This window comes from Callionymus lyra, chromosome 5 (genome assembly GCF_982586985.1).
Source record: "Callionymus lyra chromosome 5, fCalLyr1.hap1.1, whole genome shotgun sequence".
NCBI lineage: Eukaryota > Metazoa > Chordata > Actinopteri > Syngnathiformes > Callionymidae > Callionymus > Callionymus lyra.
The window spans coordinates 33,572,653-33,597,030 of record NC_141822.1 but is presented as its reverse complement, the minus strand read 5'-3'; the positions used below and the strand labels follow the sequence as shown (position 1 = coordinate 33,597,030).

The window sequence follows — 24,378 nt, the reverse complement described above, 5'->3', positions numbered from 1 at the left end:
ATCAATGCTTGGTTAGCTCACTTGGTAGCGTGCACCATTTCTGAACTACGAGAACGCAACCAGTTCGATCAGCGCTTCCGATACTTTCATTTTACGAGTTTTCTTTTATATTGATTTTTATTTGCAGTGTCTTTATCCTGGTGCAAGTTGTTAATAGTTTCCATCAGATTTGTTTTCATCCCATTAGCTGTCAAAGTGTTGTTTTTTTTTTTACATTAAATCAATAAATTCTAAGGTTAGGACTTAGTGTTTTGAATTAGATATGGATAGTATGTGGTGGTTAACCTTACAACCATAAGAAAGCATGTTGGCTTTACATTTGAAAGAGAGTTGCAGGCATGGATAAAAGAAAAAGCATTCAGATGGTTAATGCAGTCTACAGGCTTTCAGGTTTTGTTCCAAACCCTTGTGCCTGGATTTTCATCACAGACAACTGAAAACAACAACAAGTTGGACATGAGACTCATTTAATGATTTACTGAAATTGTGCAAAGATGACAGAACTTTTTAATGAAAGCAAATGCTTTTATTTACTAAAACTCCATTTTCTCGCAAATATTTTCTGTTTTTCAATGTGATTTGACTCTTTCAAAACCCTCTGGTTTTCAACATTGTCTCTTAAATAGTTTTTCATTAAATTTAAGTGCAGTTGCCTTAAACCATGTTCTTTATAAAAATCCATTATGGTTAAGGGCAACCCGGCGTGCACAAGGACATAATAAATGTGATAGGAAAATAAATATTTTTACAGAGCTTTGTTTTGTTGTCTACAGGCCACAGATTTATTTGAATTGAGATTGCTTACGTTTCTGCTTGATGCTTCCCCTCAGATCTCTGAGATGATAACTCATGAAAGTGTATTGATTTTTGTTCTCCATCAACAAGATGTTGCAAGAGCATAGAATATTTTGTGTAGGATTGCACATTTAAAATGTTATTGGAGAGCATGTCGAGGTACATATAGATGGACTAATGATTATGAAAAAAAAACCTGAAAACTGTTACATCATACTGTATGTGTATATGTTTATCTGAAATGTTAATGCATCTTTTCCAAATGTAAGCTTTATTTAATCTAAATGTGTAATGGATTTAAACCTAACAGGGATTGTGATGGGCGATGTCGTGGCCTGAGGTGATGGACAGCCAATATCTAAATTGCATTATTAGTTAGAAGGTTTTTTGCTTCTAGTAAAAGGAGCCAAATAAAGTTTTCCAGGGAGAGACAGCACTCTTGAAATTATAGAAGCATGATCACAAAACCATCAAAGGTAGCTTTGAGTGAGAACGGTAAAATATCGCAAACTCGATCCGGGTACAAAAAAAGGCCTGGACAGCTAGAAAGTAAAGGCCTTAAAGATGGACGTCCTTGTCTGACCAAAACACCATGGTGGACATGTTGACACCCCTTAAAGGAAAGGAAATTTCTGACTGTAAATGAAAGGCTCATATTGAAAGAAATGTTTGTTTGTGAATGTTGGTTTGTTTGTTATAACTTTAAAGTCACAAAAGTAGGATTCAATATATTGTATTTGGCACACCCAGTGTCAGAAAGTGTAACTGCAATGCGTTAAACTCTGCTCTGCCATTGACAGAAGTAGCATGGGCATTCGTTCACAAAATGAGATAAAAGCTGGGGTTAGGTCTGTTTCCCGTTAACATTCATGGTAACCTCAAACTTCAAAGAAACCTGGTGAGATAGAAAGAGAGAGAGGAATATCATAATTAATCCAAGTAATTTAAAACGGTCCAATTTTATCGAAATGTATACATTAATTATTACAAAATAAGGATCATTTTCAGACTTTGGCAATTGTTAGGCCTGAAACTTCTCTCATGACTGCCGTAAAAGCTGCGACTTGGTTGTACCCCTGCAAACCAGCTTCTAATCTATAGCTGTGGTGAACCAGATGGAGCCCCTCTGTGATGACAGCGGTCTTCCAAAGTGACACACCAATAATCTTGTGCGTCTGATCTTCTTCACCCTCTTCAGATAAGACGCAAGTGCACGCTCCAGGCACAGAAGGAGAAGTTGTGCATGCACCGGATCATCATGAGGTGGTGATTAAAAAGACCAGAAACTAGATCACTCCAGATCTAAAGGGGGAGGAAAACAGTTTAGATAGAAAAGGGTTCAGGCATAGTGTGTGAGGTGTTTAATCAGGCTCCCCTTCCTGCACAAAAACGCCATTTTCCAAGATTAAACGTTATTTTGAGGCAAAACCAAATGTAAGTGATGACAGTGTTTTATTAAGGATTCTTTTATGTAATATGATGTGTGTGTTGGCACATGCAAAAACTCAATTCAATTAAAGGTGGGAGCTAATTTATTGCATGTGTGTAGAACTTTCAAAGATACAGTATAGAGCATAAAATGTACTTCTTTGATTGTTTGGATTCCGCGTGTTTTTGTGTATTTTGGTGGTTTTGGTGAATGTTTAGTGTTGAAATGAATAACAAAGTATGTGAACTGAACAAGGTTACACTGCCCATCAGGTTGACTTATAGCCAGAAATGACTGATATGATATGGGATTAATCCCATCACCATCCAAATAAGCACTAGATGTTTTGTTTTTGTTGAATTACAATATTTCCCATTTTATAGTTAATAGGCTTTTGTTTTACATCTCTGTGCATTTAAAAGTAGACAGATTCCAACAAAATTCCTGGAGTAGATGAAGGTTGTCGAGTCTGAGCTGACTGCTACTACTTTGACTTTAATAAGGTGTAAAGATGTTCTTATGTGTCTTGATCTTTTAAAGTATATATTTTGACTGCGTATTGTTTTTGATTGTTAAAGCGCTTTGTGACCCTGGTCTAGAAACACGCTTTAGAAATAACCTTTACTTACTTACTTACTTACTTTACTTACTGACATTAAGACTGCACATTTTTCCATAATTGGTCCTCCATAACAATCCTTTTGCTTTTATATTCTTTCACATCTTAATTTACTTCAATCAATATATGCAGTTAGTTATCATATCAGCAATTTCACACATGTACTTTTTAAATTTATTTGTGCAAGTTTCTACTCAGTTTTATTACTTTTGGTTGCAGACGCTGGTAAATTCCTAAAAACCCAACCGGCATCCTACAAAAAGCTCATTCACTTTTGCTCTGATTCCAGTCTAATTCTCTCACAGTACGTCAATTTGTTAATTCATTTGTTTACTCAAGGAACAGCACTGATCTGGCACTCTTTCAGTCTAGTACAAACACAATGTTTTTTCTTATCCTGCATTTGTTGACATATTGGAGTAGCTACTAGCTTCCAAAAACCACTGCTAAGTTGGTCTGATACACACAGAGTAACCAGACTGACGATTTGTAATCAACTCTTAAAAGATTAGTAATTATGCTGCTATAGGTTTATATTGTCTGAAGAGTTTTAACACAGCGAGATCTCTCTCTGTGTCTTATTTTCCTGCTTCCTGTTTCATCACTTATAACACACTCTTCCTCTCTATCTTCCCAGAAGCCTTTTCACTTTTTTGCAGTACGTCTGGAGCATGTTGGTGGAGCCAGAATCTCCTTCACCTTGAATGACGGTGTCAAAAGAACCAAATTCTTCCTGCTGCGCTTCAATACACTGTTCTCTCTTCTCTCCGTGTCTCTCCTCCCTTTCTGCTTCTCTTTCCATCTCCCTCTCTCTCTCTTCTCCCTCCAGGGCCATTAATGGCAGAAGACATCATATTTGTGAGTCTGGTTCTGTTTCAGACTTCAGCCTGTTCAAAATATGTTTTTCCTCCCTATTCTGCTTTTCTCTTATAAAGTGTTATTTAAACCCATGAGTGTCTTGAGTCTCTTACTCTGTTAGGATTTGATACCGTCAATAAAATGGAATCGAATTGGTGTCAAGTGGGCCTTTCCTGGACTCTTTTATGATACAACCAACACTTAAAACAATGAAACTAATAGGCTCGCTCCATCTCAAAGAATAACATCGGGAAGGTCAATAAAGAAAATCATAATATGGGATCTGCCCAGTCGTTTAACTGCTGTGTATCTGGATGTGAGAGGACACTTCTGATTTTCTAGGCTTTTCTATTGTGGTATGTTTGTTTCCAGCATTTCTGGACAAATTCATGATCTAACAAAATAAATAAAACTCCTTTTTATATCGTTCTCTCTTTCACTACTCTTTTAGTATTTACCAAATATTTAGGAAGTGAATGGGGCTGACACAAAAACCTTTGGAACTGGTCCTCGTCACTGTTTTAGTTTGTCAAATCATCGACGTTGCATCTGCAAGTTTGAAGGTCCCCCAACTACTCCGCCAACCAGCTGATGATGTCACAACTCTTCCTCCCACATTCACAGAGGTTCGTCATGAAACTGGCGCTCCTCACTCATGTCAACAGAACGCTGTCTTCAACATGGAAATAAACAGCTTGGGTGGAAAACAGAGAGTTGACACCAGGGCATTATGCTTAGTTCAAATACTTTCTGCTGATAAATTGAACCATTGAATGGACAATCATTCACCAAAATAGCCTCCCTCAAACACAACTTCATCCTAGATTAAAATTTGCTTTCCATTTGCATTACAGGGACCTGGCACCAACCCTCTATTTTCATTACATGAAGTGCCCCCCCGGATATAGGTACCTCCACCCAAAGAGGTCGTGGTTCTGGCCTGTCAGTCATCAATTGCAGTGACACAGAGTTATCTGCGCAGCTACTTGCTGATTTGTCTTTTTTTTCCATGCCTTCCATTCAAATCTGGTCACGACTTTCAGCACCTTCTCTTCTGATGTCGTATTTTTAGCTGACATTAACATTCATGTTGACAACCTCGTCTGTCGGGCTTCTTTAATCTAAAGCAAGGGAGCACCTTTTTATGCGGTTTCTATCCTCTTCCATCCCTTAACCAAGGACATCTGTATCTGAAACCTAAAGAATATCAACTCAAAACTCTTGGCAGCAGACTTCTTTCCACTGATTTTGTATCAGCAAGAAAGGGAAAAAAAGTATTGTTATTTTTTCTCGATAATAAATAATTAATATTTAATCTCTCTGTCTCATAGTCCAGTCACTGCAAGTACTTTGGTTCAGTTCCAGCAAAAAAGAATATATAATGGTAATGTGTGTAGAACTTAGATTTAATTAGATGCACTCTTGAAAATTAAAAAATAAAATGCATTACTTTTCTTGTACTTAATTAAGAAATGGAGGGAAACACTGTGTACCTAGTGTTGTTTTCCTTATTTTAGCCAAAACTTTGGGTACAAGGAATTTCATGTAGGTTTGTGACACGTAAATTGAAATTCCAATTCTTTGCTTCTAAAAGATATTCCAGGTTCTCTTTTCTCCCATGAGCTGCTTCAGTCTCCATTGACTAAATCTCCTCTGCTGTAGTTAACAAACTATTTCGACACAAGCAAAGTGGAACCAACAAGATACTTCGTGTGGACGCCTCATTGGTCAGTCAGGTTAATGGAGCAGAGATGGATGGAGTGTGACGCCAGTGGAGACACGCTGAAATCCCTTGCTGTCATTTCATATCCATCAAGCTCACTTTCCCAGCAAGCCGAGCAAGCTGTGACCACACCTGAGCAGCTCTGAGCGCCACCTGTGAACACTGCTGAAATGTTGCTTCATGAAATGTGTTTGGAGCTCAAGTGAGACATTCATATCTGCCTTTCCTCTTACCTGTCTCACATCTGTCTCCTATTCCTTTGCCAGAAGCACAAGAATTTCATGCTTGCACCACACACAGGAACTTTATTTAAATAGTAAATTGTACTTTGAGGCACAGATGATGAAAACAACCCCACAGTGTCAACAGAATTCTCATTGGTATTCAAGCATAAGCCTTGGACGTGTCTAAGTCATGGTGCTCATATTTCTGACCAGAACAGAGCAAGTGTGAAGAAGGAACAAGAATTAAGAGACAAATGGGAGCAATTTTCTGCCCTTTTTCACTGACACTCTTCTTGATCTGACCTTGCTGTGATGAAAGTGATCTCTGGAGCTGCTGCAACACAAACAACCATAATTCACTGAGTCATAAGTCATAGGATAATCACCAACTCTTGTTTTGTTGCTAGACACCAGAGGAGGACACTTGCAAATCCATCACTGCCTCTTTCCTCGTGAGAACTGAAAGGTCAGTCCGCTGTCTGGAAGTCAAATCCAATACTCCAGCTTTCAAGCATGTCTTGTTCCTTTGTGTCGCTGTCAGACCTGTTTCCACGTGATTCATCTGTGACAGCGTCGCCCCACTTGACGGACAGGTCATGTTCCCTTCGCGATCATCTTCATCCTCCTGACACAACAAAGTCATCCTGGAGCGAGGATCCGCATCTCCCTGACGTAACGAAGTGAATTCATTTTGCCGACCCCAAGTACTTTCTTTCATCTGAGATGAAACATAAAGCACCTTGAAAATGCGCAAAATAATCCAGATCAGGCAGACATGTGGCTAGTTACCTTACTTTCAGTATACTATATTCACGATAAAAACAAATGATTAAAATTAGAAGTACAAAAATCCCATTTATTCCCTAGTAGTTCATTATCAGTAAAGAAGTGACATTCTCTATATCTTTCATTGCTCCATTGGAGCTGTATAGTCTGAAGGACTAATTTTGCATGTGCAGTTTGGGATTTAACTTTCTACCCATCCTTGCTTTTCTGATTGCTCAAGGACACGCGAGCTAACATCATCTTTATTCATAATCATCAACAAACTCCCTTCAAGGCTCAAAAGATGAACAAGAAAACAGAAATGAAGAGAGAGATACCGTATGAATATAAAGTTAAAGGATTTTGGAAGGAAACATCATCAGGAGCTTAGTAATGGTCCACTTGGCGGCCGGCAGTCTCAACAGAGCACGATGGATCAGAACTCGACTTTCGGACTTCAGACTAGCAAGTATGTCGGGACTTCCATTCACCCCCTTGCTCATTCCAAACATGTCCATACCTGTGTATATGTTTTTGTGTGTGTACATTGATGCGAGAGAGAGGACATCATACAATCCATAATTCTTCAATGAAATCAGTTGAATATAAGAGAAACTGATGGACACGGATCAGTAAAAACATCGCTTTCCTCTCGCCTTAAACTGAAAATCCGACTGAGGTTCAGCAGAGCTTGATAGAATGCTGCCCGCATGAACAACTCTGAGCAATTCAATGTCACCCAGTTGTTACCGCTTATCCCAAAAAGTAGAAAATGGATAAATATGTTTCTCCACTGTGGGAGACAGGTGGGTAGATGGATGAATGGAAAACATCTGTGTGGCTGAACCAGTGAGTCGGAACAGAAAACATTGCTGTGAGTTAACACGCAGTATTGCAAACGGTTTACACTTAATGGGAAAATTATTTATACATTTTATGAAAACAGGTTTTTGTATACAGGTTTTTGACGCCTGGAGGATTTTGTGAATATATATTTACTGTGAATACTGGTGATATTGGTGATACTTTAAACCAGTATCACCAATATCATCATTTCACGAGTGGAAAAAAGAATGATTACATGTCAAAATCTGCATGTGATCAATCAATCGACAGCCGTCATTTTTCTATCCCTTTACTAGGTCATTTGAAACCTCCATTAAATTCATCCCCAGCAGAGTAAGGATGGAGGAAGCTTGTTCGCCGTGCAAATAGTAGTTATGGATGAACGTTGGCTGAGCGGCTTCATTGAGCTCAGCTCAGTGTATGTTCACTTGCAGGATTCTATTAGAGAGATTGATTTGGAGCTCTGTGTCACAGCTTTTTTTTTTTTTTTTACTGCAAAAGCCTGCAGCGACTTAATTAATGACTTCATTAGTTGAGAATCTGCAACACACAATTGCACACAAAGACATGCAGATATCATCTTACAGGATGGCCACATGATCACAATGTAGGTTCCATGTTTTGTTTATTTATAGGGACAGACTGTTTCTAGTAACAGTGCATCGATATTGATAAATAAGAAACATGTCAGATAAAACATGAACCAAAAGTAGATCACAGCTAAACACCCATGAACTGTTGATGAACAACTATTCCAGAACTAAAATAAGGAATATTTTTGTGATGTAACTAACATTGGTCTGTGACATTAAACTGCAAAAGTAATATCCTACATGTACAAATAAATAATCGTGAGGGTTATCATACATCCATGTCAAGGGTATCCAAGAGGTTCAAAAGCTAGTCAACTGGACTGTGTAGAGTTATAAGAAGATGTTTCAATCCTCCTTTGAGAGGCTTTTTCGATTCCAACTGAGCTGGGGTCAGCAACCAGGGGCAGAAGCAGAGAACCATTGGTGTGGAACCGATGTATGGGCTGAAACCCATCAGGTGGATTGGCATGGAGAGCTATGTGTCTCTTTACACAGCCCAGTTGACTCGCTTTTAAATTTCAACGTCCTCTGCCCCCCTTTCTGACTCCTTTTAACAAAAGATCTAATTGAGTTGTCCATTCCTCTAAAAACCTCCTCCCCCAATGAACATGCTCATTTTCTAGCAAGCTTCTTGGGAATTTTTAAGATTTTAAAGGGTAAGTGATGTAAAAACCGAACTCTTCTGACGTACTCACATGTAACAAATGTTGTAGTCTTCCTCCTCAACATGCAGTAAGTCCTTCATCATGATGATGTTTTGAAGGTATTACTTTATGAAGTCCTCCGCCCTTCTGAAATCTCAGCGAACAGAAGGTTACGAGATCCAAGTCCATGACGTAATAATGGATTCACCCCTCCACTTTGTTTATGGAGACTTCTGGGATTGGTGACGTGCAGTGTAAAACCCTACTGCTTAATCAGTATAAATATGGATATATGGAAAATATTTCAAAGGAGACTTGAAATGTATGTAATTATTTTTTCAATGTTTAAGATATATCAAGATATTACAGTAGATTCATATTTGTCAGCTGACTAATGGTGAGGCACTTTAGGGCATTGGAAAGAGAACCATGTGGGAGATACAGCTGGAGGAGAGAATCACAGCCGGAGGAGCAGAAGTCCAGCAGACTAATGACGAGACTGTAGGGAGAAGGTGTCTGCTAGCTAACAGGGCAGAGACATGGACACTTGTGTTTCTTTGACACTGAATATAATACCAGGATCTAATATCAACTCTCTGCAACAGTAGCTTGTATGTTTTAACATTAACTGGACTGTTGATTAGAACTACTATACAAACATATAAAATATGTCTGTCTGTCTATATGTATGGCCGCCTGTCTATCTTCCTACACAAAAGGATATGGTATCATAGAGAAAAGATCTACAAGTACAGTTTTCAGATGAGGAAGGTGGGGTTGACCTCCGTGGCATGTTTCCTCCTCAAACAAATTGGATACAGACACCAATGATGTGGGTGAGCTGGAGGCAGAGGGGGTGTGAAGAGGGACTGAGTACATTGTTTTCTCTGGATTTTTGAATCTGTGACCTAGAACCCTCAGCTGACATAACTGCCACCTCATTTCAATGCTAATGTACCGTTCTGAGTATTTTTGAAGCGCTGCAGCTATTTATTCTAAATCCGCTTACCTGGCTGTCAGCGGTTCATCCTGTAGATGCTGCTGAGCCGCCGTGAACCATGAGGTCATAGGATATTGTTTAAATAGTCCGCAAAGGGGGCGAGCAGGAACAATGTCACTATATTCCTGAAAATGACAGGAGCTGCGTTCTAAGCCATAACCTCATCCACACAACACAACACAATTTATTTTTAACTTCCTCAACTCCTCCACTCTGTTGTCTTGTCTTGTGTAAAAATCAAAAAATGAAATCTCTTCTTCCAGTGTGTCCGTTGACCTGCAGCAGACACGTCAAGTCAAGTGCCTCAAAGCTCATCTTTTTGACTCCCTCAAGTCCCATATGTCGTGTAAATAAGACACGGCACTTTCTCAGGTCCCACGGAATGACTCGCAAAAGCACCGGTTCTGACAACAATAGGGTTTAATTTAACCGTAAAAGCTTCTCTCAAGCAAGAATGAGATTTCAAATCCAGTTTCACACCTTTCTGCTGTGAAGAGTCCAAAAGGGCGGAAGTTCAATGGTGGATAATTGAGACTCAAAGAGTAAAACTGTGCTACACGTACAGCTATCTACCCCTTTAGGTTAAAATAACGAACTTTCCATATGTACAATGATGTATCTGCGTGTGTGAGTGGTTGGCAATAAAATTACAAAGTGAGGTTGTTTCCCTGATTCCACTTTCATCTCCACATTCTCCCCTCCATCCTTCTGTGGTTGTGATATATATTGGCTTACTGTTGACTTTTAGAGAAACTGGTTGTTTTGAATGAACCTATCTTTTTTATTAAAATATGTCAACGCTATTTGTAATTACAGTGTAATACAGTAAACTAAACAAATGTAAAAGGAATTCTCAAATAATAGTTGGACTTTTAAATTCTCAATTGAAGGTCGAGGATTGGACGGATGTGTACACGTTGGTACAAGACTGACATCTAACGGTTCAAACGAGATCAAACATTTTATATTAAAAACAAAACATGTCTTGTTTTTGTTTTGTATTTCCTGGTGATATGTGGCTCCTTTGTTCTTGTCAGATATATAAATCAAAGATGTATTTGATCCGTCTAATGTTCAAAGTCAACTTTGTAAATTAAAATGAAAAAATTAAAACCATGAGCACGAACATAGGAGCTAATTTGAATGTATTTCATTCATAAAACCTTGTTTGATTTTGCTTTACAACCGTCAAACGACAACATTTTTTCGTAAAAAATAAAAAGAATCCTTTCGAATTGTTCGACTTCTTCGGCTTTGGCTCTTACGTCCAGCAGAGGGCAGTACATGTATGTAGGCCTCTGTATTTGACCTGCAAACTGTGAGTGTTAAAAACATAACCACCATGCGCAAGCGCATATATCTTGTTATTGTTGGAGTGCGTTTAAGATTCGCGTCAGTGTATATACGTAAGAAATTATCATCATAAATTATGTTCATGGATGTGAGTGACAACAGTACGGACTAGCTATTGGGACCATGTTCATTTACCGGGTAAATGATAAATGAATGCCTTTAATAGATGGACCTACTTGAATATTTTAGTATATTAATTGTATTTAAATGTGTCATGTTTTTGTTTTTGTCATTTATATAATCATGACTCTTCCTTTTTAGGTGAAGCTTGAACATGGATTCAGATCAGGACATTTCCTGTGAATACACAAAATGAACCCAGTAAAAGACAGTGCTATGCTGTGGTCCATCCAGGACGCAGTGGATAAACAGACCCTGCAGATTGGTGTCTCAGCCTGTGGGGCCACAGCAGTGGTGGACGTGCTGAAGGCCCTTGGATTGGATGTGACCCCAGGGGAGGCAGACGGCTGTGTCCAAACAAGACTAAGAAGAAATGAATCGCCACTAGATGACTACCTGTTGTCCCGCAGTGAGGCAGGTGAATAGCCTGGTTTCTAATCCACATATTGGTTATTTTTCCGTGTAATTATATTGTATTAATTCTAGAAAGAACCAAGTTATCTTCCTTGTGTAATTGTTTATTCCACAGTTGCAACAGTACATTCATTCATGAGAACAACATTTTTGGTTTCATTTATTGCTTTTTTTTTTTATTAATGCTGTCTTTATCAGGTGCAACTCATGCTCAGCTCATCGCTGGAGCCGATAAAGCCAGTAAAGGTCAGGTGGTTGGTCGTTTCTTCCACCTGTATCCTCGACGGGATATCAGGCTGGTCCCGTGGTTGGCAAGCTGGATACACAAAGGTGCCGTACCTGTGGCGACAATGAACATGCAGCTGGCTGTCCCTGAAGATGAGGAAGTTCCCGACGCGTGGCACCATCAGCTCATTTTTGGGGTAGCCCCAAATGCTGTGTTCATGACTAACCCTTTAGATGTTGGTCAGTCAAAGGCACTCACTCTTGTTTAAATACAAACTTTAGCTTTGATACTTACTCATGCAATCTTGTGCAGTGGCTGAGGATATCATTCACCAGAGGCTGTGCAGTAAATCTGTGCTGCTGATAAGAAGTGACGATGTGTTGCAACGAGTAAAGCCGGGACACTACCCATTTAGCCCGACAGAAAACCTCACTGACTCCCGTTGGAAACACCTGGATGTAACAGGTAAGTAGGCTTTTAGATTTTAGGGTCACTCCACTTATCCTTTTATCCTCTCAGGTCAGGTGAGAAAGATGTTCATGGAAGTCGAGGAGCACAGAGAAACCACTACGACTCACATCGAAATCCCAGCAGCGTACAGCTCCGGCATCACACTCTTTGCACGGAGAGAGACAGTGTTAGAAAAAGAACTTCTAGATTGTGCAGAACTTCCTCTGTTGTCACTCACATGAGTAAAAAACTGGATTCTCTTTGGTGGATGACTCTCAAAAGAAATTGTATGATGTTAATCACAAATGTATATATACTTCAGCTTTTTTGTAGTATATATTTCAGTATAACTTGAATAAAATTGAAATGAAAATGTATTAAGTTCAGACCTATACATGTTTGCATCAAAACTCGGAGTGGGAAAGTATTGTTTATTTAATATATTGAAGCTTCTTTGTAATCATTTACAGAAGTAATTTAAAACTCAAACGAAAGCAGAGATTGATTTGACTGAATGCAATTTAAGACATATTAAGATTTGAATTATTTTTATTCGGTAATATTGTTTAAAGTTTGATTTCCTGGAATTGTGATTATAGCGTAATCAGACTACAGATCCCATGATGCCTTGCGCAGATGAACACGACATAGAAAGACTTAAAAAGTTAATGAAATACGCTTGACAAAATACATTTTTGGCGCTAAATGAAGTGTATAGCTTATTTCATAATAAAAGTGCCGTTTTTAACATTATCTGTTGCGGTTGTATGTGCACGCGTGTTTAGGCGCGCGTGCGCTAGTGTGTGACAGCAAGCACACAGACAGTCGTCGTGAGAGGGAACAGCAGAAGCATCAGAGTCGTCGGGCTCCGTCTAGTTCCTGCTCCTCATCCAAACACAGGTAAAACGTGCTTCACTTCATCCTCTGGCTAAATGCTGCTTGTTTGGCGAACTTTAAGAAAACTCGCTCAGAGTTTAGCATTTGAATCGCGCTGGAAATACTGTGTACCACATGTTCCAACAGAAGTTAGACACTAGTACACACACGTTGAAGATGAAGTAACTCAATAGAACGCTGAAGGTTTTCGAACTTTAAAAACCGGATGTAGCCAAACCCTGCTAAACTAATGTAAAATTAAAAGTTTGAAAAAAGGCCACTTTGGTTAAAGTTTGATAATTGTCTTAAAGTCTTTTTCTTTTTCTTTTTTTTACCAAAAGTAATTGAGTGTCATGTGTTGGACAGAAACACGTGAGTAACAAGAGTCCAGTGGTTTCAATCATCACACTAATAGATGAACACTTTGCTCTTTGTCCTCCAAAATGTTCAATGCATGCACCTCGTTTGACTCAACAGCGATGAACTCTGACCTCAATGTATTTATTGGAGAAAGACACTCTAGTTTAGAATTTGGGATCTGGACAGCTGATGATGCAAATAGTTGCATATGAAGATAAAGAAACATGCATTCTAAGTTAATGTGTTTATTTACTCTCTCTTTCTTCTATAAAATAGTTTTTTTTATTATGTTTGCCACTTAACATCTAATATGTTGTGGCACTTGAACACAGCTCTGTGGGTTGTGTATCTTTAAAATGATGCTACTCTGTTGGACTGAGTTTGTCTTTCACATAATGCTGTCACCGGAACAGTTTCACTCTGCAAAACCTAACTTAGATGTTAGAGATGTTCCAATCATTTCGAGAATAAAGCTGGATCTGGGTATTGCATAGTTTTACTGCAATTTAACCACAGGTGGATTTAAAATGCATTAATTTCATGTTTTGACTGTCAGCGGTATAGAAGTGCAAGCAGTCAATCACTATATTGGATTCCACAGGCTTGATAATCCTTTTACTTTCCATGCAAATGAGTAGGTTTGCTCTCTGTTTGCCTCATGATAAGTCATTCTTCTTCTTGATTGGGTCTTGGTGACATTACAACCCCAGCCAAAGGTCAGCACATCAAGTCAGTCCCGCTGACAAGTCACACAATTATAGTGTGATTTACTAGTCTGTGTTGCAGCGGTGAACTTTTCATAAAGGTCTGGTTCATTCCTCCGTGTGCTTCAGATACCATGGCTGATCGGGTGCTGGTGGTCGGAAGCGGCGGGAGGGAGCATGCGCTCGCCTGGAAGCTGGCGCAGTCTCCACATGTCCAGCAGGTTCTGGTGGCTCCTGGGAATGCTGGCACTGCCAGCTGTGGAAAGATACAAAACTCTGGTAATTCACAGATACCAGGTCTTTGGATCTAGCTACTTTAGAGATCTCTTGTTTAAAGGGACTCTGTGAAAGAAATGTATGAATGTAAAATATTGTGATACTTTAAAATAAATGTAGGTTTTGTTTTTAATAAAGTGAGCTTCTTGATTGTTTTAAATGTGCATGAATTAATAGGATAATCTTTTTGTAGAGGTCTCTGTGAGTAACCACGCAATCTTGGCTCAGTTCTGTAAAGACCATCATGTAGGACTGGTGGTGGTTGGACCTGAGCTGCCACTGGCAGCAGGTAAACTCACACATCCACATTGTCTTGTACTGTTCGTCTTCATCCTATAAAACCACATCTGGTTTCTCTTAGGTATTGTGGATGACCTGACTGCGGCTGGAGTTCAGTGCTTTGGCCCATCGGCCAAGGCAGCCCAGCTGGAGGCCAGCAAGAGTTTCTCCAAGGCTTTCATGGAGCGTCACGGTATCCCCACCGCCCGCTACGGCTCCTTCACCGACCCGGAGGAGGCCTGCAACTACATTCGCACGTCAGTAGAGTCTGTTTTAAATGCCTGGCAATAATTTAAAAAATGTAGAATATAATCATTCTCTAACATTCTTTGATCAACACTTATTGTTTGTTCTCTCAGAGCCGACTTTCCTGCTCTGGTGGTTAAAGCCAGTGGGCTGGCTGCAGGGAAAGGTGTCATCGTAGCACAGAACCAGGACGAAGCCTGCCAGGCTGTGGTTGAAATAATGAAGGTACGCACCATCAATGATGGGATGTTTTTTAGAAGGTAATATGTTTTTTAACAAGGTTTCTGTTCATGCGATTTTAGTGTTTCTGATAAGTTGTATTGCCTCTTCATCATAGTGGAGATGATAAAGATGAAGCAATCTGTCCAAATAAGACAGTATCTATTAACTTCTTCTAAGTGTTTGAACTTCTGATGCCATTTTAATATCTACAGTAGACTAAAATTAAATGTTCAATGATGGTTCCAGGATCGGGCATTTGGATCAGCAGGGGACACCGTTGTGGTGGAGGAGCTCCTGGAGGGAGAGGAAGTGTCTGTGAGTGTTTCTGCTAAATGGTGAAGAGTCATTTGTCTAAATGGCACCTGTGTCTTTCTAGTGTCTCTGTTTTAGCGACGGATCTTCTGTTTCACCGATGCCTCCGGCACAGGACCACAAACGTCTGCAAGATGGTGACTTGGGACCCAACACGGGTGGGATGGGAGCCTACTGCCCCACTCCACAGGTATCATCCAACAATATTTAACGCTGTCTTGATGCTCCATGCTCTTCCCTTTTTGTTCTGTCTGCTTCTGAGATCTGCAATCATTTATTTATCCTTTTTCCTGTGCCTTTGAAATGCCATGTTAACCCAGTAGAAGCCAACACGTCTGATGTCGAACAAGTGTGTGTGAGACATGTTTGCTGCTGTGTTCAGGTTAGTCCAGAGCTGCTGCTGCAGATCAAAGAAACTGTTCTGCAGAAAACCATTGATGCCATGAAAGCTGAAGGAACCCCGTATGTTGGTGAGGGCTGTTGCTTCACTTGGTCCACAGTCTAATGATGTTTAATAATGGAGTCCATGTACTTGTCCAGGTGTTCTGTATGCTGGGTTAATGCTGACCAAGCAGGGGATCCGAGTGCTGGAGTATAACTGTCGCTTCGGTGACCCTGAGTGTCAGGTGAATTCTTTTTGCTCCTCTCGTGGGTTGATGGTAGACAAGGAATCAAATTATTGAGGTACCATGTCTCTTTCAGGTATTGATGCCACTGTTGAGCAGTGATTTGTATGACGTCATCGTAAACACTATGAAAGGAAAGCTGGCCTCTTGCCCCCCTGAGTGGCACCAGGAGAGCTCTGCAGTCACAGTAGTGATGGCCAGCGCTGGTTACCCTGGATCCTACCAGAAAGGAGTGGAGATCACCGGTAAGACGAGCAGGAACTGAGCAAGTGTTTTGGCAGTAAAAAGAGAAAGTTCATCTTTTTGAAATTAAGTGCATTTTGATGTAATTTCCTGGGTTTAGTTCCCATAATATTTTGCAAATGTGAATCATTTTTTTGAGCATTTTGTTAATTTCCCAGATGCATGTAATTCTCTGTGGTTGATTTTTTTTTTAATGTGGTTTTTAGTTAAATTAATTTCATTTCATTTAAGGCTTATCTCAGGTGGAGGACTTGGGAGTTCAGGTCTTCCATGCAGGAACAACCCTGAAGGAGGGTCGGGTCCTCTCCAGCGGGGGTCGAGTCCTAACAGTCACAGCAGTGAAGTCCTCCCTTCAGAAGGCGCTGCAGGCTGCCAATGAAGGCGTGGCAGCTGTGGGGTTCCCCGGTGCCGTGTTCCGACGTGACATCGGCCACCGTGCAGTGGCACACTTGACGCAGCAGAGGTTTGTGTGACCGCAGATGTTTATACACACAAACACATTCCATTTCAGATTGTTTGTCCAGATTACTGTGGAACTTTCAATAAACTCTTCTTACTGAATCTGTGTTCTGGTGTTTATTTAATTTGCTTGCATTAATGATCACAACTATCAACTGAGCTCTGATCATGCATCTTCTCTTCTATCAAACTGTCCTTATGGTTGCATCATTTGACATTTCAAGTGCGTTGTCTGCAATGAGTGTATTGTGTCTTTGCCAGAGGCCTGACCTACAAGGACAGTGGAGTGGACATTGCTGCAGGCAACCGATTGGTGGACATGATCAAGCCTCTGGCCAAGGCCACGTCCCGCCCTGGTAGAACCACTTTGTTCACTAGATGTATTTTTAATTTGACGTTAAATGGAAATTATGTGTCTTTATGTTGTGATGTTTTCTTGACAGGCTGTAATGCAGAGCTGGGGGGCTTTGCAGGCCTGTTTGACCTGAAGGCAGCTGGCTTTGTTGATCCCATCTTGGTTTCTGGTACAGATGGTGTCGGCACTAAACTCAAGGTAAGGCATATTATTTGATAAAAAGAATTTTGGTCTTGTTGCTGGAGTCTTGCCTGACTCTAACCTTGCTACAGGTCGCTCAGGCGTGTGGGAAGCACGACACTCTGGGACAGGACCTGGTGGCCATGTGTGTGAACGATGTCTTGGCTCAGGGTGCAGAACCACTCTTCTTCCTCGACTACTTCTCCTGTGGTCACCTGGACGTGGATGTGGCCAGCTCTGTGGTCGCTGGGATCGCTAAAGCGTGTGAGATGGCGGGCTGCGCTCTGCTTGGTGAGGCCAGAGGACGGGATGACTGTGAATTCGTAATGCGTCTGCATGTGACTACACACACTCTAGTGAAGCCTGACTAGGGCACTTTGAAGCAGTGTATTTTTAGTGAAGAATTGGGTCGTCAACAAAGCATCGTCTGTTTGACTGGAAACAAAGCGAAACGTATTTGTCAATGACATTTAGTGACATGGATTTCTTTTTGAGCAGACATCCCCATGTCACCAGGCCTTCTTCATTGATTTGACGTTTGCAAATCTAAAAAGATTAGTGGATTGATGAGAATAAAATTCCCAGTGAAGAGAAAACACAACTGGATTTTACATTAAAACATGATAAATGGGTTATCAAAAGTGAAGTACAACATGCAATGAGCTCCACACAGTTGGACTTCATTAAGTCGTATCAGTATATGGTTCTTTTTAAAGCTCAAAGAGGAGCTTTGGAAATGATTGTTTAGAAATATCCTTTACCTTCTACTTTCCCTGTTATACTCTGTCTGTGGAAACAGTGGAAATCCCAAACCATGAATTTCTGTGTTTGTCAAAGCAACTTAATATAAAAATGAAATCTTTCTTCTATATACAATACCGTGATCCCTTCGTGAAATTGCAGTTCATCTTCTGCGGTTCTGCTATTATTTATTTTTGCACACAAATACAACAGTACAACATATTTAATTATATTGTTACACTCATAAGTCAGAAACTGCACAGCTTAGCTATGAATTTTTTTATTTATTTGAACATCAAATAAACATAACCACCGAACTTATAGTACCAACAAAACAACCTCCCATAATGCCTTCCAACACTCCGATCTATTTGTTGAAGGGCCGTCTCATTGGTTGCTATATACTGTAATACTGTATTTAAACTCTTATCTCTAATCGGTTAGCTGGGCGGCAGAGCATTGTGGGAGCTGTTCAGGTCAACGCAATTTACTCTGTTTTTGATTAGGGAAAAATTAAACCGTCAATACATGTTGGATTTCGTTTAAGGATTTTTTTTTACCCCAGCAATAAATGAGGGAGCACTAAACTCAAACAACGACGCAACATGTGTTGATCAATGAATGGAAGATGCTGATGTTTGGACGCATCTAGGTGGTGAGACGGCAGAGATGCCGGGCGTCTATCCCCCAGGAGAGTATGATCTGGCTGGCTTCTGTGTGGGAGCAGTGGAACGTAGTTCTATGCTGCCTCGGCTCACTGACATCACCGAGGGAGACGTGCTGATCGGACTGTCTTCCTCTGGAGTCCACAGCAACGGCTTCAGTCTGGTGCGCAAGGTCCTGGAGCGAGCTGGCCTCACCTACAGCTCCCCAGCTCCTTTTGGCGAACCCGCCGAGACTCTGGGTGAGTGACTTTCACCACTTGTGAGTATTGGACTTTGGTTATTGATGATTCTGCTCTCAGGGGAGATTCTACTGACGCCTACGAAGATCTACAGCAAAGTGCTGCTGCCTGTCCTGCGTAGTGGTGCGGTCAAGGCTTACGCTCACATCACTGGAGGCGGTTTACTGGAAAACATCCCACGTGTTCTGCCTCCACAGCTGGCTGTTGATTTAGGTGAGATTAAAATAATAAATGAGCAGGCATTCAGTGTGCTTTCCTTGTTAAACCATTGAGTTGAATATATATATATATATATATATATATATTTTTAAGTGGTTTTGCTTAATGTGAAAATAGAAATGATAGTTTTTGTTATCTTTTTAACTATGATCTTGAGTTGGCTAGATATTTTTTCTTTTTCTGACTCATTCACCCATCTCTCCTGCAGATGCATCTCGCTGGAGCATGCCCCCGGTGTTCTCCTGGCTACAGAAAGAGGGCGCACTGACAGAGGAGGAGATGACACGCACCTTCAACTGTGGTCTCGGGGCGGTGCTGGTCGTGTCCCCCCCAGACGCTCAGAGGGTTCTGCGTCAGGTGCAGGCCCATCTAGATGCCTGGGTGGTGGGCTCATTGGTCCACAGGCAGTCGAGTGAGTCATTTATCATGACCGCTGTCTTTGATACTTTCCACGAATCACACAAGCATTTGTTCGTCACAGGTTCAGAATCCGTGATCGTCCGCAACCTGAAACAAAGCCTGGAGAACAAAGGTGTTAACAGAGGTGCGATGGCGGTAGGGCATAACGGAGGCTGTCACGGTGAGAGTAAGACGGCTCACAAAAGGACCAGGGTAGCTGTTTTGATTTCTGGCTCAGGTGGGTTTCATTTTGTGGTTCTGGTATATAAAAAAGTGCTATTTTTTTTTTTTTTTTTTTTTTTTATTCCCTACATAGTCAATATTTAAAAGTTATTCAACTGTGAAATGACTTGAATAGACAAATATTACATATTTGTCATGAAACACTCACTATCCCAGCTCGATTATTTATTTTATTCTGGATACAAGTCCAATTTTCAGCCTAAGGATTAACCAAGCAGCCTGGATGAGATTTCTTATATACAGAGTGAGACTTGCTCTTAAAATGGCTGGTTGAGGAGTGTCACATTTCTGAGCAAAATAAAACTGCTTTCCTACTCATTTTCATACTTTTGTGCTTCAGGCACAAACCTGCAAGCTCTGATCGAGCAGGCCAGGCGTCCTTCCAGCTGTGCTGAGATCGTGCTGGTCATCTCCAACAAGCCGGGGGTGCAGGGCCTGAAGAGAGCGTCTCTGGCAAGCATCCAGACCCGGGTACGGTAAACACTGACTACTGACTTAACATGTTTTGAAAGAAAGTCATGTTCTCAGTTTATCTATCTATTAACTGAAACGATTAAACAAACTGTTCAGTCGGAGCACATGTGACGGGGCGAGCTCATAATTATGTTAATCTTCATGTTGATGTGACCTATAAAGATGCCAGGGTTTAAGATGAGCAACATAGATCATCATCAATGATGATTATACAAAGAAAAGTTAAGTAAAAAAATTAATTTGAGTGAGGACATCCCTTGAATCACAAAGATCAACAAATACAAAAAGATAATTATCAAAATCAGACTCGTACCTCCTGATCAGGAAAGTTTGGTCACTTCACATTTTCTTCGAGCTACATTGCTGTAAGAGTTTGACACCCCTGAGTTAGAGGGTTGTTTAGGCAGGACAAGTTAGAGAATATAGTAACAGTAGATTTTCAGATATATGTACTTGTATATTTATATCTATTAAATGTATCTAAAATGGGTGACAGGGTTGAATGTATCACATTAAAGCTAAAGTCCAAACATGGGAATGTCCCGCTCACAGGTGGTGGACCACAAACTGTACGGCAGCCGAGCAGAGTTTGATGGAACTATTGACCGTGTGCTTGAAGAGTTTGGGGTGGAGCTTGTGTGTCTGGCCGGGTTCATGAGGATCTTGACAGGAGGCTTTGTCAAGAAATGGAACGGTGAGTGTTAATGAGGTCCGGAATACTCGGTAGAACATTTAAAATCTTCTACATGTCTGTTTCAGGTAAACTCCTAAACATCCACCCGTCCCTGCTGCCCTCCTTCAAAGGTGTGAATGCCCAGAAGCAGGCTCTGCAAGCCAGAGTCAGGTTCAGCGGCTGTACGGTCCATTTTGTTGCAGTGAGTGAGACACACAGTAAAATGTTTCTTTGCATTCACAGTATCAGTTGTGGATAGAATTCAGGATTGAACTAAAACACAAAACTGGTGTGCACTCTGGTTTATGCCAAAATATCAGCAAGGTTTTCATTTACAGGAGGAGGTGGATGCAGGAGCCATCATCGTACAAGAGCCTGTGCCTGTGTTGGTGACTGACACTGAGGAGAGTCTCTGCGACAGAATCAGAGAGGCTGAACACAAAGCCTTTCCTGCAGCTCTGGAGCTGGTGGCCAGTGGGGAGGTCCAGCTGGGCCAGGATGGTCACATCATTTGGAAGACTGGCGCTCAGAATGAGTGAGATGATTTGTTAAAATGATGACTATAGTCTCAGTGTAGAAATAAGAGCGCAGGCTCATCTCTTGTTATCCTCAAAAGCAACATTCCTTCTCTGAATCATGGTCCATGGGTCGACTGTTACACTGTAACACTGCACGGATGAGAACATTAAAGAACAGTCCTTTATTTCACTTTTCTACTGTGTTTGTAATAAAGCTGTGGGCTGTGCGAACTGAATTAAAAATGTAATACTGACTTCTTACTGTGGATGCTTTTTGAAACATTAAATAAATTATTGGCACAATACACATGTGTAAGACACCAGGGCAGAAATAAACATCACTCTTCATTATTCTGAACCAGATTCTGATATGGAAACATTGTTAGCAGCTGACTGACAATATCGACTTGTTCTTATATAAAGCCTTTGTCCATGTAGTCCAGATCACTTCAACAACCAAATATCATGTGCATATACTGATCATGGAAGATTTAACTTACCATACATGATATAATACTTAATTACATAATAAAATATACATCTAAAGATGCTTTAACAGTATGGATTTTTATTCATAATGGCTTCATTTCATTAAAGGTCAACACAGCCCATGTTTTGGAAAGGATGCAGTGAACACATTGATGAATAATTACTTAAAAAAAAAAAAAAAAAAAGTTGTGTAAGATTTGAGGAATATTTGACAATGATGTCAAATTAACTTGATCAGTCCACTAGGTCACCTGAATAATTCATCATATGTACATCATGAAATAAAGTCCTTCAGACATGGTCAACCCGGTGAAAGCAAAGCACTGACAGCCTCTCGTTTCCAGCCCTCGTAGTGAGACATGTTCTTCCTTCCAAACCTTCTTTGTTCATCAAATTAATGATTTCATCTGAGGAAAAAAGTATATATCGTCAGTTTCGTTCAGAAACACTGGAGAGGAACCAAGTACCTGGGTTGTTCTCTGCAATAGTGATGAGGTAGAAGAGCCCATTATTAGACAGCAGCTTGGACACGTGAGGCAGGAGTCGGTCGGTCACTTCCCGCCCTCGCTGACCACCAGCCCACGCGGCCTCGATACCTTTGCCACCAACCTGAAGGATGCAAAAGAACAGTTAGCCCATCATCGAAAAGCATGAAACGAGGCGATTACGGAAGTGACCTCATCAGAGGGAGTGACGACATAAGGAGGGTTGAACAGCAGGATATCCACTTGACCGGTCAGTCGGGGCATCAAACACTCAACCTTTAATAATTGGCAGAGAAAAAGTGTTTTTATGGCAAGAAATAAGCTTTTCTAAAGGATTATGAAATAAAAAATAAAAAATCATCCGTAAAGCTTCACAGGTTATAATATTGTGTCAGTAAGAAACAACCCTGAAAGATATAATATATATATTTAAAATTGTAAATCAAGTCTGACCAGGTCTGTGACGACAGGCTCCAGGCTCACGTGGTTACAGGCGGAAGTGCGTGCGGTGCACTGAGCGGCAGCAGAGTTGACGTCCGTGCAGCTGCAACAGAACTGAGTTGATGCTGGACAACAACACGAGCAGAAGAACTCACATGTAGAGGGTTGAGGGTCCGATCACTGATGCCAGGAAGGCGGACACGACTCCTGACCCGCTGCCTATTTCCACGCACACACTAGGACTGAACACAGCGTGGACAGAAGAAAGTTAAGAAACAGGAAGTGAAAGTTTAAAACATTCTGACCTCAGTGTCTGCAGCTTCTGCGCATCTTTCTCCAGAGCGTCCAGCAGCAGGAAAGAGTCTTCCGCCGGCTCGTAAACCTCCCGGAAGTTCCCCCGTCCAGCGTGAGAGTAGTCCGGTGTCGCGAACGAGCTGGACATGTCCAGCTTCGGGTCAGAGAACAACGTGTCTCCAGAACATGTTCAGTGAAAGTTTGCTACAGAGCTAATGTTGCTAATGCTGCTGCCGTTTACTTCCGCGTACACTGTAACGTCATCAGAAACCACGCCCTCGTGTTCGTCTATATTAGACTCTATATTGTGTTGTGATTTTTCTACATTAATCTTGTTAAAAAATGTAAGTAAGTAAAATGTATTTGAATAGTGCTTTTCCGGACCAGGATCACAAAGCGATTAAACAATTAAAACAAAACCCAATAAAATATATACGTAAAAATGTTGTTCTTCGATTTATATATTTTGTTATTGTATTCCAATAGTATTTACACTTGGGCGTAATTTTATTTGTATTATAAAAAAATATATATTTCTGATATGTTTATTTGAGCATTTTATATGTTTTATATCTCTTCGATTTACATAAAGAAAACCCGTATATCCTCCTCCTTAACTTTGACATCGATCCAGATACAGTCACTGTTTTCTTCGTCTTACCACCATAGTTAATGGAACTCTTGATAAAATCTCTTTTTAAAACTTTAAAATACATTCAAATATGTATTGCACCTTAATGCCTAACTAAGTATGTTTAATTTGTAAAGCACCTTAATAAATAATAAAAATGACCTGTTCAAAAATGAATGGCACCCCTAACAATTCATAGGAACTAAATTTCATTTAAGTATTTATGTCATTTATACAGAAGTAGTACAAAGTTGGTTAGAACATCTAGAAACATTTAAAGTATTTAGTAATTCATAGCTTCACTTTTTTCCTGGGGTGTAAATATGAGATATAGGGAATTTCCTCTTACCCACTTGAAAAGACAAATGAAGACATTTCAAGGAATACAGATGTGTCTCGATCTTTACAAGAACCACAACTATTAAGAAATTTAAAACAACTGTGTTCAACTAGCCTGGATGAGGACTTGCATTTATTTTGCCAACACACTGATGGTAGGATGGTAAGATTAAAATATAAAAAAAATTCTCCAAAGCTCACTGTTAAATAACAGCATCATGGAGTCACAACGTCTCCAAAACAGCCATCAGGTGCTATCTGCATGCCATCAAGCTGTTTGTGAGCTATGTTATGTACATAAATGAAAGTTTCCCCTTTAGTATCATAAACA

The 24,378-nt window shown here is 40.4% G+C and overlaps 3 protein-coding genes across 3 annotated transcripts; 2 read left to right on the top strand and 1 right to left on the bottom strand.

Moving 5' to 3' along the window:
* Positions 1-10,855: 10,855 nt before the first annotated feature.
* LOC148080412 (uncharacterized) lies at positions 10,856-12,764 on the top strand. Its single transcript, XM_087792668.1, has 5 exons — positions 10,856-10,987; positions 11,111-11,387; positions 11,582-11,848; positions 11,922-12,074; positions 12,129-12,764. Exons 2-5 carry the CDS (start codon positions 11,162-11,164, stop codon positions 12,299-12,301), a joined length of 819 nt encoding a protein of 272 aa, XP_087648794.1. The 5' UTR covers positions 10,856-10,987; positions 11,111-11,161; the 3' UTR covers positions 12,302-12,764.
* A 96-nt stretch (positions 12,765-12,860) lies between these two features.
* On the top strand, positions 12,861-21,622 carry gart (phosphoribosylglycinamide formyltransferase). Its single transcript, XM_087792099.1, has 22 exons — positions 12,861-12,959; positions 14,129-14,278; positions 14,469-14,564; positions 14,637-14,811; positions 14,914-15,025; positions 15,269-15,337; positions 15,399-15,524; positions 15,717-15,804; positions 15,875-15,960; positions 16,037-16,205; positions 16,435-16,666; positions 16,924-17,018; positions 17,106-17,215; positions 17,290-17,488; positions 18,591-18,842; positions 18,903-19,055; positions 19,270-19,473; positions 19,543-19,698; positions 20,044-20,174; positions 20,730-20,871; positions 20,937-21,052; positions 21,189-21,622. Exons 2-22 carry the CDS (start codon positions 14,134-14,136, stop codon positions 21,387-21,389), a joined length of 3,057 nt encoding a protein of 1,018 aa, XP_087648225.1. The 5' UTR covers positions 12,861-12,959; positions 14,129-14,133; the 3' UTR covers positions 21,390-21,622.
* On the bottom strand, positions 21,532-23,509 carry hemk2 (HemK methyltransferase 2, ETF1 glutamine and histone H4 lysine). Its single transcript, XM_087792100.1, has 6 exons — positions 23,089-23,509; positions 22,939-23,025; positions 22,796-22,886; positions 22,535-22,618; positions 22,325-22,466; positions 21,532-22,264 (listed from the first exon to the last, which is right to left on the bottom strand). The coding sequence occupies exons 1-6, from the start codon at positions 23,223-23,225 to the stop codon at positions 22,149-22,151; spliced, it is 657 nt and encodes a 218-aa protein (XP_087648226.1). The 5' UTR covers positions 23,226-23,509; the 3' UTR covers positions 21,532-22,148.
* Between the last annotated feature and the right edge of the window lie 869 nt (positions 23,510-24,378).

Bases quoted from the DNA above. Each gene is read 5' to 3' on its own strand.
- LOC148080412 (XM_087792668.1), top strand. From the start codon at position 11,162: ATGAACCCAGTAAAAGACAGTGCTATGCTGTGGTCCATCCAGGACGCA. The intron at 11,849-11,921 runs GTCAGTCAAAGG...AATCTTGTGCAG, and splicing joins GACTAACCCTTTAGATGTTG to TGGCTGAGGATATCATTCAC. The intron at 12,075-12,128 runs GTAAGTAGGCTT...TTATCCTCTCAG, and splicing joins GAAACACCTGGATGTAACAG to GTCAGGTGAGAAAGATGTTC.
- gart (XM_087792099.1), top strand. From the start codon at position 14,134: ATGGCTGATCGGGTGCTGGTGGTCGGAAGCGGCGGGAGGGAGCATGCG. The intron at 14,812-14,913 runs GTCAGTAGAGTC...TTGTTCTCTCAG, and splicing joins GCCTGCAACTACATTCGCAC to AGCCGACTTTCCTGCTCTGG. The intron at 19,699-20,043 runs GTGGGTTTCATT...TTTGTGCTTCAG, and splicing joins TGTTTTGATTTCTGGCTCAG to GCACAAACCTGCAAGCTCTG.
- hemk2 (XM_087792100.1), bottom strand. From the start codon at position 23,225: ATGTCCAGCTCGTTCGCGACACCGGACTACTCTCACGCTGGACGGGGG. The intron at 22,467-22,534 runs GTCACTTCCGTA...TGCATCCTTCAG, and splicing joins TCGTCACTCCCTCTGATGAG to GTTGGTGGCAAAGGTATCGA. The intron at 22,265-22,324 runs GTACTTGGTTCC...TTTTTTCCTCAG, and splicing joins TATTGCAGAGAACAACCCAG to ATGAAATCATTAATTTGATG.